Source organism: Zeugodacus cucurbitae, chromosome 3 (genome assembly GCF_028554725.1).
Source record: "Zeugodacus cucurbitae isolate PBARC_wt_2022May chromosome 3, idZeuCucr1.2, whole genome shotgun sequence".
NCBI classification, from domain to species: Eukaryota; Metazoa; Arthropoda; class Insecta; order Diptera; family Tephritidae; genus Zeugodacus; species Zeugodacus cucurbitae.
The window spans coordinates 71,749,045-71,764,964 of NC_071668.1; the positions used below are offsets into that span (position 1 = coordinate 71,749,045).

At 33.5% G+C, this 15,920-nt stretch overlaps 1 protein-coding gene across 1 annotated transcript in view; it reads right to left on the reverse strand.

Annotated features, from left to right (window-relative positions):
- The window catches only part of LOC105218649 (gamma-aminobutyric acid type B receptor subunit 1), a 343,997-nt gene that overhangs the window by 24,522 nt on the left and 303,555 nt on the right, over positions 1 to 15,920 (reverse strand). Inside the window, exon 9 of the mRNA XM_054226814.1 lies at positions 12,844 to 12,986. Within this exon, the coding sequence (XP_054082789.1) occupies positions 12,844 to 12,986 (143 nt within the window). The remainder of the gene's footprint in view (positions 1 to 12,843; positions 12,987 to 15,920) is intronic.

Consider the following 15,920-nt stretch of genomic DNA (forward strand, 5'->3'; position numbering starts at 1 on the left):
GATAGAAGCTGTACTCAGATTTTTTATAAAAATGGAAAATGGGCGTGGCGTCGCCCACTTATGGGTCAAAAACCTCAGGAACTACTCGACCGATTTCAATGAAACTTGGTTTGTAATAGTTTCCTTACATCAAAATAATATGTTGTGAAAATAGGCCAAATCGGTTCACAACCACGCCTACTTCCTATATACTAGAACTTTGAAGACAATCCGAATCGTTTACTTTACAATATATAAAGTAAGCACTAGTGAAGATATCGGTGCAGAACTTTGCACAAATACTATGTTTATAGTGTGGCAGCCCCATTCTAAAAATCGCCAAAATCGGACCATATGTTTTTAAGGCCCCATATATCGAACATGAGGACATCGGTGCTTCTAACCTAATATTAGGGTTTCCAACTTTCAATGGACTTTATATAATATATATGACGAATATGTGGGTCAAAATGTGTATTATATAATATAAATAAAGTTAAATAAATAAATTGCGAGAGTATAAAATGTTCGGTTACACCCGAACTTAGCCCTTCCTTACTTGTTTATTTTATAATTTTATACAAAATTAATTTATTCTTAAAATTTCTTTTATATTTCTTTTTTTATTAAGTTCTTTCATAGATTACATTTTTTAAATTTTCAGGTTCAGCGACTTACAGCGCTTTGTATAACGGTGGCCCTAAGAACCACACCAACGGCTGCTCTAGAACAAATATTAAATCTGCCACCTATAGTTTACTTTGCCGAAAACTGCACGGCGAAATCGGCGGGCCGACTGATCGCAACAGGTGAATTTACATACAGATCCTTCGGACACAGCTCGGTTGCTAAGGGCAATCTGACAGGCACCGACTATCTGGTCTCATTCTACAACTGGGAAAGAGAGTTCACGGTAAACATGGAAAAGGATGGTTGGCGCAAGGGTACCGCAACTACATGCAACACCTTAAATATCTATACGGATGGCTCTAAAATGGATGAGGGATATACTGTCCGGAATTAGGCATAAAACAACCGTTCGAACTGTCGAACCACTGCAGTATATTTCAAGCAGAGGTATTTGCTATTGGGAAGGCAGCAGAGCTAGCCTCCATCGCACAAGCCCAATACTCTAAAATTAACGTCTACGTAGACAGTCAAGCAGCAATCAAGGCAGTAACCTCGTTTCGAATATCGGTTAAAAGTGTCTTGAGCAGCAGGACAGCAGTGGAGAGGGTCACCAGGAATATGAGGCTACACTTCTACTGGGTGCCAGGCCATAAAGGCATCGAGGGCAATGACATCGTAAACGGGATTGCCAAGAGTGGTGTACAGCTGTCACCTGGAAACACGACACGACATAGATAGGTGCATGGCAAGAAATCTCAAATCTCGCTGGAAGGATCTACCGGGGTGTAAAACTGCAAAGGTTTTATGCAAGGGCTGTAGGACCATAGTTGGCATTCTTACTGGTCACAGCCTAGTAACGGCACATGCCTATAAGAGAAAGTGTCACTAGCGGGGGATCAAGGAAACAGTGGAGCATCTCTTGTGCGTTTGTCCTGCGTTAGCGAGACAGCATTTTAGGTACTTAGGGGCCCCACAATACGATAAGTTAGAGGAAGCTTCATAAACTAATAGAATTCACGTCAGGCGGAGGCATCCTAAACGATGACTACTACTCAGGAAACATGTGAAGGCACTCCATTCTGGTATCGCAAAGGACCATAACTGGTCTATGCGTGGCCTGCAGGCCTACCAGACCAACCTAACCTGATATATTTAAACCCCTTTTTACTATCCTCATATAACACTTACACTTATTGCTTTTCCGTTCTCTACTTTCAAACTTGCAATGGCAATCGCTAATAGCGCTTACTCAGCGAAATCATTACCATTTCCCCCCAGTTGCAGCGCCTCATTGGCGTTACTCATACGCCCCACCTCCGTTTGCAAAGGCGAAGCTTAAAAGCGCAACGACAAGCTTTACCTTTCCCGCCAATCATGCAAGTATGTGCGTGTGTGTGCTGCCTTTGCATTTTCAATTTGCTGCAAATTGTTATTTTTTCCTTTGCTCTTGCATTTTAATTAATTAATTTATTTATCACCACCTGTGGGGCTTTAAACACCCCGTGGTTGTTTGAATTCAATTTTCATGCGGTGCGGCTTGTGGCAAATAACGGTGCGATAAAGGAGAATTTTAAAGCGATAAAGTGACACTTTTTGTTGTTTTTTCAAGTTGGCGATAAAAAGGTGCGACTTCGATTTGGAATTTCTGAAGTAAGTGGTTAGATTTGCAGACTGAATGGTGGTAATATGTGAAGAGGAAAAATATTATTTGAAATTCTTTAGGAAGTAGATTTGAAGTGTTTGGAGAATACGAGAGGTCCTGAGGGTTAATTATTTGCAGTTTAATTTTGAGTTATATTTTATTGGTTTTGAGTTTAGTTTTGATTTGGAAAAGTTTGGTTAAAATGCTTAGTACAAGTAAGTTGTTGTTTCAGGAGTATTTGTAGTGAAGAACTATTCAGTAAGAAGATCAGAGAAGATATATGAAGAAAGTGATTAAATATATTGATTCGGAAGAGATTATGAAGTACGAAGACATTTACTTAATGTCCAGAGGCATGCTATTTAATCTATGAGATTCTTAAGAAATCCGTTTCTTTTTCGTTCTATTTAAGTTTTGTTTCAACATAATTGTTTGGAAGCTGATACAGTGAACAAGCTTATCAATTGAAGAAGAGATCTGCTCAAATTCATTGTAGAAGCTTTTAAACATCTTTATGTAGATAATAGTCTTTTCGCACAAGAGCTAATTGATCAATTAACTGGCCTTTGTTCGATTAAATAATTTTAGTTTTAAACGATTTAGAACGATTTAACATACAAAATAAAAATCTCATTTTTCATTTGGCTTAGTTTTTTTTTTATGAAATAGCAGTAATATTACTCGACGTAAGATGTTGCTGCTGGAATAATGGTTATGGTTATTGCGAAAATAGCAATCAGCTGTTGAAACTTATCAACTTCTTATGAAAAGCAAAAACAAAAATGTATAACATATGATCGTTAATCGAGTAGCCGTCAGTGCGAAGGGCAAAACTGGTTTCTCAATTAAAATTTTAATTGATCAATTAATTTGTTTGGCTGTGCGAAAAGGCTATAAGATTGATAAAAATAGTCCAAGGCGTGTTTGTGTATTAAGAAATTAATCAAAATTGAGATAGCTTGGAGAAAAATCATTACTAAATGTATTACCTAAAATAGTTTGTCGAGACACACACCTTATAATATTTGATTTTTTCCTGAAGGCAAGACAGATGTTAAGCTTAGTATTGCTGATCATTATTTTATTCAAATGCTTAAAGATGCCTCGAGTGTTTATTTCGTATGCACTATCTAAGCCACGCCACTTAGTCAGGACACACACCATACTGAACAAAAATGCAGGGAATAGCTCCCAGCTATTTTTTTATACCATTTCCCTACGCGCGGAAGAAGTTATACTTCTTAGTGATATTCCAAGAAATGCATATCATTTTGTATGAAAGAAAACTAGCGAGAGGGAGTGAGGTGACCATCACTTTCTTAAATTCACATTTTATAAATTTATTATGCACATTTTATAAAGCAAAGTCCAAAACAATTATCATTTCTGTGTTCTGACGGATTGATAGCCATAATATTTACAATTGGATTATGATAACTAAAATACGATATAAAATGTCTTACCTATATTTTATCTATATTTCTCGCGAATACCGTATCAATGGTCGTACCTCCTTTTGTCGTAGGATCATTTCTTCCATTGATCATTTCTAATGAAAATTTCTCTCTGAGGAATGCCAGTAATGGTTCAGCTTCTGGCAATGAGAAATTTACATTGAAATCTCCCGCAAGGAGTACCGGTTGTTCGCTATACTCTACCGGTTCTCCGATAATATCTGCAAAAGCTTGCGAATCTGCAGTTGGCAACGATAATAAAGCTTTAACGATGAACAATTTTATATCTCTCATCGATGAATTTGGAGATATATAAATGACAATTAAATTCAATTTTTTACTATTATGATTATCGCAATTTTGCATTATACCTACAGAAATGTTCCTGTGAAGTATAGTGCAAACTTTTCAACAGCCAACGCAGAGTATTTCAACGAAAAGTCACATAAACTAGTTGAGAATTCGTAGAAATGAAACAGAAACGAAAGAAAAATAATGCACAAGCATACAATCATACATGTGCGTACACATCTGCTTTACTCTCAATCACTCTCTCTCTCTCTCGCGTTAATTGTTCAACGCTATAGGTTGCGATAATTGTTTAACGTTAAAGTCGTATAAGAAGTATAACTTCAAAAATCACAACCTCTTTAAGAAAATCCTACTCATTGTTCAATATATTTGTTTCTTTTAATCTCCAGCATGCAACACAAAAGCGTAATAAGTGATTATTACTTAAGTGCAGCGGCTTGCTTAGCAAACTCAAACTCAATAACTAGTTAAAGCGAATAGCAACAGGTGTAAAAACAAAGCGTGCAATCAACTGGCTGTCGGCATAAATCTGCGCAAAATTCAATGCAACGCCATGCCTTTCATACTTCAATTTGTTATTTGCCTTGCAGAGGCTTGCAGCAAAACAATAGACTCGCAACAAACTAAGATATTTTGCATTTTTTTCATATTTTGCGCACATTTTTCCTAACATTTTGCAGTTTTTTCTCTGCTTTCCTCTGGCATTTCAGTTCGTTTTTATTCCCACTCCTCGCTGGGTGTGCTATTGTTTGCATTCATTTGTCTATTTTTTCGCCATTGTTTCTGCGCTAACATTGCAAGTTCATTGCAAAGCAAATTGAGTGCGAAGAGATATGAAATTATGTTGCTGTGAGTTGAGTGAGTGCGCGTGTGGGCAGGTGGGATAACATTATCGTTGTTGTTGTTGTTGTTGTGTGCAGCAACTATAGTTAACGATGCTTCTTTTCTACCTTCGTCTCTCGCACTTTGCCTAGTTATCTGCTTTGCCTCCTCAGCTGCTTACCTGCCTACCTTCATCTCATATTCGTTACACCCACTCTCATTGTTTGGTTTTCCTTTCACGTTGTTTATGCGCCTTTTTTCCCCGCCATCATTACATTGTTGCAATGCAACAGGCATTTTCTTGCGCTCAAATGAACTCAAAGCCATAATAACGAGGCTGGGGCGTGCGGGAATGCTGCGGTGTGCCTCATACATTACATGTGTTCATACATTAAATCCTTGCACGCATGTTCTCTCCTATACACACACATTGAATGGCTGTAATTTGTCGAGCTTTGCGGGTTTCATAAATTTTGCTCATGTGCTTGAATTTCAACGTTGCATGTGGATATATATGTATGTCTCAATATGGTTACTAAAACTATTGTTTTTATTTAAAGCTGTCAAGCTCTTATTCTGTATGGTTGTATTTAATTTTGAGCTAAAACAAATTTTTATATTTCTAAAATGACGAGTATTACTATAATGAACTCAGGTCAAAATGTTGTATTAAACTTATATTCACAGATTTTGATTGGCAATTCTTGCACCGATATCTGCCGAAATCTAATTGAGCATCACATGAACCCTAACTTAATCAAAATTGACTCCTATCTTGAACTTCATGACCTCCTCACAGGTGACCTCACATGATCTCCAGATTGACATCTTCAAACAAATATAAAAATTCCAAAATTCCATATAAAATGTTAACTAACTCGACTATCTTGAACCATGACTTAAACTCTAGTGATTCTCGGTTTGACCTTACTTGACCTCTAAAAATTTAAATATATTTGTTTATTACTTGAGGTTACACGTGAGATCAATTTTTTTTTGTGTTGATAAATTTAAGATTTCCGTCCCAATCATCAAATAAGTTTCACATATTATCGATAATTTATCGATATTTTAAATCGTTTTTGATAAAATCGAAATTTAATTTAAACAGAGTTTCTTGAGTTGAGTTTTATCAGAAATTATTAATAAAAATTGCCTTAAAAAATTATCGATATTTAATTATCGATATACTTGGCAAGCATTGCTTTTATTTTTTATATTCATTTATTTATAATTTATTAAATTTTAAATTAATGAGCAGTTGTGAAATTTGACTTTTATGAATTTTGAGTTTTTTATGAAATTTAATTTTATCGATTTGAGTATTTTTGAAAAAAAAAAATGATCGATATCGACATATTTATATGCATTCCTTTTTATTTCTTTTTCCAACTATAAAGAAATTGCATCCGTTAATTTCATGTAGAATCATGCGTTTATATCTGTCGATTATTTTTAATCGATTTTTATCGATAATTGAAAATTTGATGAAAAATGTTAAAATTTTGTGAAATTATAAATATTTAAGAGAAATATTTCAACTGAAATGTTTATATTTTTACATTATGATTAATCGATTTTTGTCAATAATAGAAAATTTGATGAAAAATGTTAAAACTTTTTTAATTATAAATACTTAAGAAAAATATTTATACAGAAAAGTAAAAGTTAAGAAATATCGAGAAAGATTTTATCTTGAGTATTTATAAGATACAAAAATCAATATATTCATATAATGAAACAGTTTATCACTGCAATAAACTTATAATTAAAGTGAAAAATCACTTTTGTTACTGTGTAATTCATATATAACACCGCGTCACAGCTGTGCAACAGTTAGACACGGCGTATGTGTTACCTGAAACTTGAAAAAGTGCTTCACTGCTAATTAGTTGGCTTTTAGCTAGAAGTTTATGAGAAGTTTTGAATGCAGCTTTCAAATAACTCAGCTTGTTATGGATATTTGTGCATTTATATACATATGCGTGAAGTGTTGCTTGTAAATTAAGCAGCTGCAATTCATGCAACTTGCTTGTAGGAGTAGTTCAAGCGAATTTAGATAGCATGCAGTTAATTTAGAGGTAAGCGTAAAAGTTTGTAGATACATACATTCACTCATATATGTATAGATGTAAAAAATCGTTATGCTTCTTTGGAAGTGAGTAAATGATAAAGTAATCTGGGGTTTTGTGTATTACTTATTTCTGAGAAACACAAGTTGTTCGCTAAAATCGTTTAAACTTGATTGCATGAATCGGTGTACGTATATGTGTATGCCAGAGATGCTTTTAAATATAAAGGTAGTATGTGCCAGCTCCTACTAATAGCGGCAAACCACAGCTGCTCCGCATTATCAACTCAAAAATAATAAAAATGCATAGTATATGAAAGTATACACGCTCTTGTACATAAATAATAGCTCATAATCAAAAATTCTTCACCGAAAAGGTGTAACCATAAGATAACAATGTGCACAAAAGCACCTGCAAACATTCTCATACATATATACCAGTCTGCTTTAGTAGCATTAACCCATGTGTTGCTGCTTAGCAACAGCTACTCTTGTGGTTCTTGGTGCACCAACTTGCAACAACAATTCACTGTACGCACCTTAAATGCATGTCAGCGTCAAGCACCATAAATACCCATACATACATGCAACCTTATGCATATTTCCCTAAATCTCAGTTGTTCACCCTTGAGCTCCCACGCTAAACACAGGTGAGCGGCATGGCATAATGTAATCCATCGAAGCGTAAAGCTTGCTTGCTTAGAGTTGACTTTAATGGTGGCAGGTGTTGCAAGCACTCATTTGTTGCATGCATAGCGTACGCTTTTTGGCTGCAGCATATGTAGTTGCAGGCAAACATACATATTTATACACATAGTTCCATATGTGTGTGCAGTCGATTTTGCATTTAGTAGGAATTGCTTTGTTTTAACTACTAAATGCTTGCTTCTGACATTTGCTCGCTTGTAGGGGTGTTCGTTGCTATTTTGCATTTGCTGCTTTAATCAGTTTTGAATTATTAAAATTTGCTCTTCCACGCGTTTTTGTTGTCCGAAACAGGTGTTTTGCTGTAAGCTCGTGGCGTTGTCTGTTGAATTTCGCGTGCGAGGAAATGGAGAGTTTAACGCTTTTTAATTATTTGAGTTTAAATTAAAACTATTTGATGGAGAAAAAAGTTTTTTTGTTTTAATATTTATGAAATTTATCATTCATAACATGAGAAAGAGAGGTTCTTATTAATTACAGAGAGAGGGAGAGGGAGAGAGACGTATAAATCAAGAAATAGAGAACGACAGCAAGGAAGAAAGAAAGAGCGAGAGAGAGTATAGAGCGAAACAGAGCAATATAGAGTAGGATAGAGAGAGAGAGAGCGATGGAGAAAGCTTGAGATATATATGAAGAGAGAGAGAGAGAGAGACTTTTTACTTCTACTGATCGCAATTCTACTCTCCTAGGAGACGCGATAGATTAATAACCTTCTTCGAAATTTAGATGAAGAAAATTATTAAAATATCACCCTTCTCAGTTAGATATTCCTATTGAAGACATTTTTAACTAAGATGGGAGTTAAACTATACCACCACAATTAGAATCTGTTAAAGCCAGTTTTTCATAGAAGAAGGTCTAGAAATGATTCCTTTCTCTTATTTGATCTGTATACGCTCTTGGTTTCATGAAAGATCGGTTTAATATCTGTCTAAATTGGATATACTGAGTAGAATGATAGTGTATCTCTGGATCTTAAGAACACTTTGACCTTCACTAGAGTGATTTGTCTGAATGAGTCATCTACACCTTATTTAGTGTAGTTGTTAGTCGGATCTTCATTGTTAGTCTGATCTTCGTACTCTAAACGTAATTTGTAAATTATCTAAACAAATTAACTATATTGTAGAAGACGAGTGAGATATAGGGTTCTATATACCAAAGTGATCAGGGATCAGTAGAGTTGAAATCCGGATCCGGAGTTGAATCCAGGATCGTACTAAAAAGGGGCATATTTAGATGTAATTTTTTTGGGAAAGTGGGCGTGACCCCACCTCCTACTAAGTTTTTTATACATATCTCGTAAACTACTAAAGCTATATCAACGAATCATTTTTCTCAGGCACTTCTTTATACAGTCCAAAAGTGGAGGAAATCGGATTATAACCACGCCTACCTTTCATACAAAGTTTATGTTGAAAACTAACGGGTGATTTTTTTGAGGTTAGGATTTTCATGCATTAGTATTTGACAGATCACGTGGGATTTCAGACATGGTGTCAAAGAGAAAGATGCTCAGTATGCTTTGACATTTCATCATGAATAGACTTACTAACGAGCAACGCTTGCAAATCATTGAATTTTATTACCAAAATCAGTGTTCGGTTCGAAATGTGAAATCCGCTTTTTTATCGACAAATTTTGTTCAGCGATGAGGCTCATTTCTGGTTGAATGGCTACGTAAATAAGCAAAATTGCCGCATTTGGGGTGAAGAGCAACCAGAAGCCGTTCAAGAACTGCCCATGCATCCCGAAAAATGCACTGTTTGGTGTGGTTTGTACGCTGGTGGAATCATTGGACCGTATTTTTTCAAAGATGCTGTTGGACGCAACGTTACGGTGAATGGCGATCGCTATCGTTCGATGCTAACAAACTTTTTGTTGCCAAAAATGGAAGAACTGAACTTGGTTGACATGTGGTTTCAACAAGATGGCGCTACATGCCACACAGCTCGCGATTCTATGGCCATTTTGAGGGAAAACTTCGGAGAACAATTCATCTCAAGAAATGGACCCGTAAGTTGGCCACCAAGATCATGCGATTTAACGCCTTTAGACTATTTTTTGTGGGGCTACGTCAAGTCTAAAGTCTACAGAAATAAGCCAGCAACTATTCCAGCTTTGGAAGACAACATTTCCGAAGAAATTCGGGCTATTCCGGCCGAAATGCTCGAAAAAGTTGCCCAAAATTGGACTTTCCGAATGGACCACCTAAGACGCAGCCGCGGTCAACATTTAAATGAAATTATCTTCAAAAAGTAAATGTCATGAACCAATCTAACGTTTCAAACGAGATCAAACGTTTCCGATGAGATTTTGCAAATTTTATGCGTTTTTTTTTTAAAAAAAGTTATCAAGCTCTTAAAAAATCACTCTTTACTACAAATGCTTTAATTCAGTAAGGAAAACCACCAGAAACCTTAAATTTCATTATAAAGATGGTATAGAACTGCTGCAGTCAAATTGGTTTACAAATTTTTAAATGGGCGTGGCTCCGCCCATTTATGGGTCAAAAATCATAACTCAGAAACTACTCGACCAATTTAAATTAAAATCGATTCGTATTATTTTCCTGACATTCCAATAATATGTTGTGAAAATAGGCCAGATCGGCTCACAACGTTTACTACCCATAAAGCAGGGCTTTGAAATAGATCTGAATCGTTTACTTTACAATATTTAATATACAATTATCGGAATAGAACTTCGCACAAATACAGCAATCGTAGTGAGGCATCGCCCTTATAAAAATCGCCGAAATTGGACTATAAGTATTCAAGGCCCCATGTATCGAACATGAGGACTTAAAAACTTCAAATAGTTTTTTTACCGAAAATTTAGGCAAGTCTCTCAGATATTTTGAAGAAATCAAGAGAAACTATTTTTATTCCAATAATATGTCTCCGTGCGAAAAATTAGTGAAATCGGGTCAAAGCTTCCCATATACCTAATATTAGGGTTTTAAAACTTGATGAACTTTATACCATTATGCCGGCTGTGTGAGTCAAATTGTGTGTTATATTCATAAAATTTAATATTATAAATAAATTGCGAGAGTATAAAATGTTCGGTAACACCCGAACTTAGCCCAGTCCTTCCTTGTTTTACCCTTAATTTAGTCACTTAAGATTGCCTAAAAATATTTTTTTATTTTTACCGGCTTTTCACAGTTTTATAATTGAAAAATTTAAAAAAAAGTCTTAATTTTTAGCATAAGTTGAACTCAAGCTCTCACTTTGTTCACACAGCCAACAGTCGTACAAGTCGTATAAGGAACCACATTACCTTTGAAACTATACATATTAGCTTCTAACTGTATTTGCGGTTACTATATGCAGCAAATGTACTCTCTGCTTAAGTAAATTGCAAACAATTAGAATACAGACTATGTCTATATCGCACTCAAACAAATCTCCTTCACAGTGCTTCACTCAATCGTGCTACAAAGCCACCCATACAAGCAAACAAAATTTAAGTCCAAATGCAACAATGTGCTTGTAATTTCTGTCAACATTGTGGCAATACATTTCTATTACGAGTTTTCCTGGCAATCGGGGCGTAGTTGCTACAGCATTTGTAGTTAGCAAATATTTCTTGTACTCCGTTCGTCTCCTAGCTTCCTATCACTTTTGCGCTTCCATTTAATTAAACACTTCGGGCAGCGCGCTAATGAAAGGAAACAATTTAAACAATGTTAAGCATTTGCTGTTGCCGCTCTACTGCTGCTCTACTGCTGCTCGGGTGCAATGTAGCAGAGATTAGCTGGAGTATAGAAAAATTACGATTGTTGCAAGGAAGTTAGCTTCTTGTGATATGTTACTTGTAGCTGTTGGCTAGCTGAGCGAGGGAGGGGGGTTGAAATTATTGTAGCAAAATGAAGCTGAGGCAATTAAACAACGCTTGACATGAAAATGATGTCTGTAAGCGAGTTTTTAGCATTAAATGTGTAGGAGAAGCATATTCTTTTCGTTTCTAGGAAAATCCATATTTTTATATAATATAAAAATGGCGTGGCAACCCTACATAATTCTAACTTTTTTAAGCACATTTAAAGCTTAGATATCATTTTTAAAGTGATTTTATTTCAAGCAATTTCATTTTCATATAATTTGTTTTCATGTAATCTTCAAATCTCAATTGTTTTGGCTAGCTGGCAACTCTGTTTAAATCCTGATTTTAGAAAGTATTTTTTTGAACACTTTTTTTGCTATCAATAGTTCATATATGCATATTAGATATGATTTTGTATTGATATTTTTTATTAATAGGTGGCAACTCTATTTTTATAAATTTGTTTTTGAACTATTTTTAAGAAATTTAGTAGAATATTGGAAGACATTACACCCTTACTGATGAGCATTATTTATTTTGAATATTATATTGTACTAATAAGTGGCAACTCTATTGCCATAAATTTGTTTTTGAATCAATGCTATGAAATTTAATAGAATATTGTAAGATAACACACCCTTACTGATGAATAATATATGTTTTTGTTATTGGTAAACTAATAGGTGGCAACTCTATTAAAAAAAAAAATGTTTTGAGGTGGATGTTATGAAATTTAGTGGAATACTGGAAGATGTCACACTGTTCCTGATGAATAGTATTTATTTTGATTATTTTTTTCTAAAAGGGGGCAACTCTATTTCCGATATTTTATTTTTAAACAAACGATATGAAATTTAATGGAATATTGGAAGATATCACAAACTTACTGTTGAATTTGATTTATTTTGATTATTTTTTACTAATAGGTGGCAACCCTATTTCCATTAATGTGTTTTTAAATTTAACATTAATTTATATAATGTAACATATAAGTTAGTAGACTTTTTGGGATATGTCTTAACCTTTCTGACGAACATTTATTTTTTTCATTTAATTATTTCTCTCGTTTTGTAATTCTCAATAGGTTTATAAAATTGCATTTTTTTCCTTTTTATCATTATTATTTTTAAAATATAAAGCACAAGATTCTATTGTCTTATCTTGTTTTAATTTTTTCAGCAATTCATTTTTATGGATTCTCAGAGGATTTATTTCTATTCTTTTAAAATTTTAAATTTTTTTATAAATTTTTTATTTGAAAAATAAAAATAGATTTTCGGTTGCTAACTTAAGCTCCCTCTTTTTGTTTGATATTTTTACGTATATGTTTCTTTAATTTAGTCTTTTGAAGCTTTTAATATTTTAATCATAATTGTATATATCCAAAAGTCACTCACCTTCTATGCTTATTCCATATGTTGAATACAATAAGTGCTAAGGCTACTAATATACCACAACTTGAAATCGTACACATGCAGACAAATAATGGCAGCGATACGGTGCGTAAGACGCGTCGTACAATTGTGCGATCCTGAGGTACCTGGAAGTAAATTGAAAAAAAGTTTAAAATATTATGATAAATATTTTTTATATAGAAAAAATTAGAAATTAAAAAAATAAACATTAAAACAATTTGCTAAAAATATATTTATACAGCTCAACAGATTTTAACAGAAATATAAAGTATTGCTAGGTTCGGATGGAGTTTGATTATATTGAAAATTAATTGATTATGTTTGAAATAAGAGGCTATCAAGGATTATAATTCGATGTCAAAAAGCTTACTATAGATGGCGCTGTAGTTAATTTGTTGAATCAATTTGAAGGTGTGATCTCAAACAATTTTACTCCCTCCATGTTAAAGACTAAGATAAAATCTTCAATTTATACATTTCATTCACAAAAGAAAGTCTGGTGTAGTACTAGGCGTATACGTAACATTTCACTGCGATTCAAATTTGTGTCATCATTATACTCAGCAAAGTGCTGGAAGCTCTAAAAAATGGCATACATTAAAATCACGCACACATATAAAATCATTAAAAATTCATCGAAATGTCACACTTGAGCTTTCTTTCACACTAACAGTAAGTCGTATAAAATTTATTGCCTGCCCCAGTTTAGCAAGCAAGAAAAAGAAGAAGAAAAGGCAAGTAAGCAAATGCTGCAACCAAAATCAATCAATGCCTGGCGACTTTTGTCATTATATGTTTTTGCGCAAACTATACCAGTGAGATTTCCAAAAGCGAGCGTTCAAAAAAATTAAAATGAAAGTGGGCGAAGGAAAGAAAGAGCAAACAAAATACCAAACGAATTGGCACAAATTGGCATTCCACAAAATTAGCATGCAAAGAATTACCAGCGACAGCAATTTAACTGCAATGCCATGCAGTTGTCAAACCCATTACATACAAACATACGAACTTGAGCGCAAAGAAAGTATGCAAAGAGTCGAGGCAAAGAGTTCCCAAAGTCGCTGAGGTAGTCGGAGGTTATGCAATATTTAAATATGCAATTGTGCAGCAGAGAGAGAGCGAGTGTGCAGCAAAGCGCTGCAACTTCATCAGTAATTAAGGCAATCGAACTGTCATTGATGCTGTGTGGCGCTCAAGTTGTTAGCTGGCGGTATGCAAAATGTGTCAAGGCGGGTTGTCAGTGGGGACTAACTTTTGCTCCGGCAAAATGGCAGTGAAGTAGAATATGCGATTAATTGCCATGTGCTGGTGACATCATGCGCTTTGTGTGTGTCGGAAGTTTTTAATGAGTGTATGGGGAGAAAATAAAAATAAAAATAAAATAAAATAAAATAAAATAAAATAAAATAAAATAAAATAAAATAAAATAAAATAAAATAAAATAAAATAAAATAAAATAAAATAAAATAAAATAAAATAAAATAAAATAAAATAAATTAAAATAAAATAAAATAAAATAAAATAAAACAAAACAAAACAAAATAAAATAAAATAAAATAAAACAAAACAAAATAAAATAAAATAAAATAAAATAAAATAAAATAAAATAAAATAAAATAAAATAAAATAAAATAAAATAAAATAAAATAAAATAAAATAAAATAAAATAAAATAAAATAAAATAAAATAAAATAAAATAAAATAAAATAAAATAAAATAAAATAAAATAAAATAAAATGAAATGAAATGAAATGAAATGAAATGAAATAAAATGAAACGAAATGAAATAAAATAAAATAAAATAAAATAAAATAAAATAAAATAAAATAAAAAATAAAATAAAATAAAAAATAAAATAAAATAAAATAAAATAAATGCACTCCTAGAAAAAATATGCCAGCCATTGTTGCAATGCAATAATTTTTTTTCGAAAATCTGGCATCTCTCTGCAAACAAATAGCTGTATTGTGTCTTGAATTAAAATTGCAAAAAGTATTTTTGTCCGCTAAGTGCATTTACTGTGAAAAAAGTTACATAATATGGCGACTCTGTTGAAAATATTTTGCATTTTATGAAGTATAATTACGTCTGTCAACAGAGACTGTTAAGTTAGCTTTAGTATTAAAGAATTATTTTTAAACAATGAGAGTGTGTGTTAATAACATTATAAATTATAGCAACTCTATTCAAAATATTTAGCATTTTCATTAAATAAAATTGCGTCTACTTCATATTATAACAGATAATTTTTTTGATAAATAACTTTATGTGGTACTGATAAAAACTATGTAAACAAATGGCAACACTTAGCACTTGAAAAACATTTTTTTAAATGTGGCAACCCTGGCTAAATCATAAATATTTAATATTTTTCATTAATTTGTTTGCTTCATTAAAAATTTCGATGATAACGGTAATATTGCGCACTTCTAACTCTACCAAGCCACTGATTGTTCTAAATTTAACTACCGTTCACACATCACCAACCTATCAATTCATATACCCGACGACCAAAATAAGCCACATAACAACAATAATTAAAATTCACTCAAACAAAAATATTACGTATACGCCCCACTGCACCCGCTACTACGACTGCTAGTACTATTGCCATCACTAAAGTTGTATACATTGTTGCTACACCCATGTGTTCAAACACAACCCGCAAAAAGCAATTTGCACCATTTTTCAACGTAAATATATCATTCGCACCCTGCTGCGCCTAACGTGCCACAAACGATGCATACCGAAAATGGAGCTGCGATAATTTTTTTCCTCACCAGCAATTCGAATTAAACTTCAAATGCATGCAAATTGACAGACACACATTCATATGAGGGGATAGCAGCAAATAGGTGTGCGCACCAAATTTAGTGGGGATAAAGAGAAGAAGTGAAAGGCATTCACATTTATAAATACGTTTTAGATTGCAGTTGCACACTTGAAATGCTTAACAGTTAGCGAGCGATTCGATTTCAAATAACTGGCTAACGGTTTTTGTGGGTGTGCTTATGTGTGTGTGTGTGTGTGAGTGTTTTTATGCGAGATGGAGTGTGCTC